At 46.2% G+C, this 2,754-nt stretch overlaps 1 protein-coding gene across 1 annotated transcript in view; it reads left to right on the forward strand.

Moving 5' to 3' along the window:
• The window catches only part of LOC114634544 (carcinoembryonic antigen-related cell adhesion molecule 1-like), a gene marked incomplete at its 5' end in the record, with an annotated part of 13,478 nt that overhangs the window by 4,284 nt on the left and 6,440 nt on the right, over positions 1-2,754 (forward strand). The window contains 1 exon segment of the mRNA XM_028783129.1: positions 874-1,156. Coding sequence (XP_028638962.1) covers positions 874-1,156 — 283 coding nt within the window.

Genomic DNA, 2,754 nt, shown 5'->3' on the forward strand with positions numbered 1-2,754 from the left:
ACTGTGTCCTGGCTCTAAAGGTCCGGCTGAGTGAGCTCAGGACACCAGCATGACACCAGCACATGGTGATCCCTGAGAACAGTGAAGGATACTGGCTTGCAGAACAGGAACCTTCATGTTGAGTTTCTGTTTAGAGGAATGGACAAGAAACCCACTGAGAGACCTGTGTGGTAAGGTCCACGTGTGGTGGCGCACACCTCGAATCCCAGCACTCAGGAGGCTGAGGCAGGTGGGTCTCTGAGTTTAAAGCCAGCCTGGTGTACAGAGCGAGTTCCAGGCTATCCAGGACTGTACAGTGAGACCTGTCTTTAAAAGAAATCGGTAGTGAGCATTAGAGTGGCCAGCTGTTGTCAACACTGTGGCCATTCACTTCTTCACTGTGGCATTTAATCCAGATCCATGGGGCAAGGAGGTAACAGCTTTCTTCTCATAGAAATTCTTTAGTTTGGGAATTTCTCTAGGTCCTGAGGTCTAGGCTTTAACATCTTCAAGATTAGCTGGGCCATCTTAACCCCATGACAAATTATCTACCAAATAGAAAGCTATTTTATAACGGAGGTACTTGACACCACACTCGCTGAGAAAGTTTGTACAAAACTCAATGGGAAAAACATCCCTCCCACCCCCAGTGAGGTTTCTGGATCTATGGGATGGAGAGGTTCCTGGTGAGGAATCTATACACATATCCTGAGTCAGAGGTCACTGTGGGTGATCTGGGTAGGAGGACTTTACGCCTCTCTCCTTACAGACCTTATCTTGAACCCAAGCTTGCGACCTTACAGAGGGCCATTTCATCTCGTGGGCCCTATGAGCTGGTTGAGATCTCTAAGGATGAAGGACTCTCAGCTGGTCCCCTCCTCTGTTTGTCCACAGAGCCAGTGACTAAGCCCGACATCCATGTCATCAACACCACAGTCAAAGAACTCGACTCTGTGACCCTGATCTGCTTCTCCAATGACACTGACATCTCTGGAATCCGTTGGCTCTTCAATGACCAGAATCTGCGGCTCACAGACAGGATGACGCTCTCTCAGAACAATAGCACCCTCAGAATAGACCCTATTAAGAGGGAAGATGCTGGCAAGTATCAGTGTGAAGTCTCCAATCCAGTCAGTCATGGACTGAGTGACCCAGTCCAGCTGGACATAATAGGTGAGTGACTCTCCACCCTTCTTACTCCATAGTGTTGAGGGGTGGGTGCAATTTCTTTATCAGGGGTGTGCAAAATGGGTAAAAGCTACAAGGAGAAAATACAGCACAAGATACAAATACAGCCACCATGGTGACGGATGCGAGTCAATTCACGGTAAAACACAAAGCAAGCTAAGCACGGCGCCTTTAACTCCAGCACCCCAGAGGCAGAGACCCATGGATCTCTATGACTTCCCAACCAGCCTTGTCTACATAGCAAGTTCCAGGTTAGCCTGGAATTACAGGCTACATAGGAAGACCCTGGAGAGAGAGAGGAAGAGAGAGGGGGAGAAAGAGAGGGAGCGGGGGAGGAGAGGGGAAGAGAGAGAGAGAGAACAAAGCAGGAAGAATAGGAGTACAAGGCCAGCCCAGGTTACACTGTGAGACCCTGTCAGTAATAGCAGCAACAGACGTCAATATCGTAAATAGAAATGCAAAGTGATTTAAGAGTTTAGGGTCTGAGTCAGACACACAAACCTTAGAGTCCAGTAAAGCACTCACGATACTGTGCACACACTCACACACACTCAAACCTTTAGATTATTTCCAGTGCATACTACGAGTACTACACAGACACTAGTCTCAATGGTCAAGGACAGCAGGAAACCATATATATATATATATTTTTGCTGTAGACATTTTTTTTTCTGAGTAGTTTAGCTCCAGGGTTTGTTAGAGTCATCCGTGTAAAATCCATAGGTAGAAAGGACTTGTGTCGAGTTTCTTATTACATTTGCACGTATTCATTTGTGTGCGTGTTCCAGGCCCATGGTGGAGGTCCGAGGGCAGCTTGTGGGAGCCTGGAGACTGGGTATTGAACTCAGGTGGGTTAGGCTTGGCAACAAGCTCGGGATCTGCTAAACCATTTCACTTACCCAAATTTGTTTACACATTTGTTTGTGTGTGTCTGTCGGTGGGGAGTAGGTACTGGTAGTTGGCAGGCGCCCTTACCAGATGAGCCATCTTGTCGACCCATAGACTGAGATTTTTATCCTTATTCTGGCATTTACAGTGGGGCTTCTTTGTCCAAGATGCTTTTTTTCTGACACTTTTTTTTTTGGTGTGTGGTAGTGTACATATATGGTTTATGGGACTGAGGGTTCAATTCCCAACACCCACATAGCAGCTCATTACTTGTAACTGCAGTTTCAGGGAATTCAACACTGTGTTCTGTCCTCCTAGGATGCCAGGCATGCATGCGGTGCACAGAAATACCTGCAGGCAAAACATCCATACACAATGTTTTTTTTTAATTTTTAAGATTTACCATTTTAGAGATTCTAAAACGTACAGTTCAGCAGCATAAGGTCTGTTCACGCTGCTCTGTCACCACTGCCTCTGTCCATTTCCAAAAGTCCTTGTGAATCAGTTCCACCCGCTACAATCCTGGATGTAGAAAGAGTTGAATGCAATTCTTTACATTGTTATTTTGAGGCACCACAAGGCCGTGTCTCATGGCTACATTTTACCTTCCCAGTCAGCAATGTCCAAGATCTCTATGTCTTCACATATTCCAAAACTCTTGTTTTCCGTTTCTGTTTTCTAAGGTATCTATTCTAAGAC

This window comes from Grammomys surdaster, unplaced genomic scaffold (assembly GCF_004785775.1).
Source record: "Grammomys surdaster isolate TR1022 unplaced genomic scaffold, NIH_TR_1.0 975, whole genome shotgun sequence".
Classification (NCBI taxonomy): domain Eukaryota; kingdom Metazoa; phylum Chordata; class Mammalia; order Rodentia; family Muridae; genus Grammomys; species Grammomys surdaster.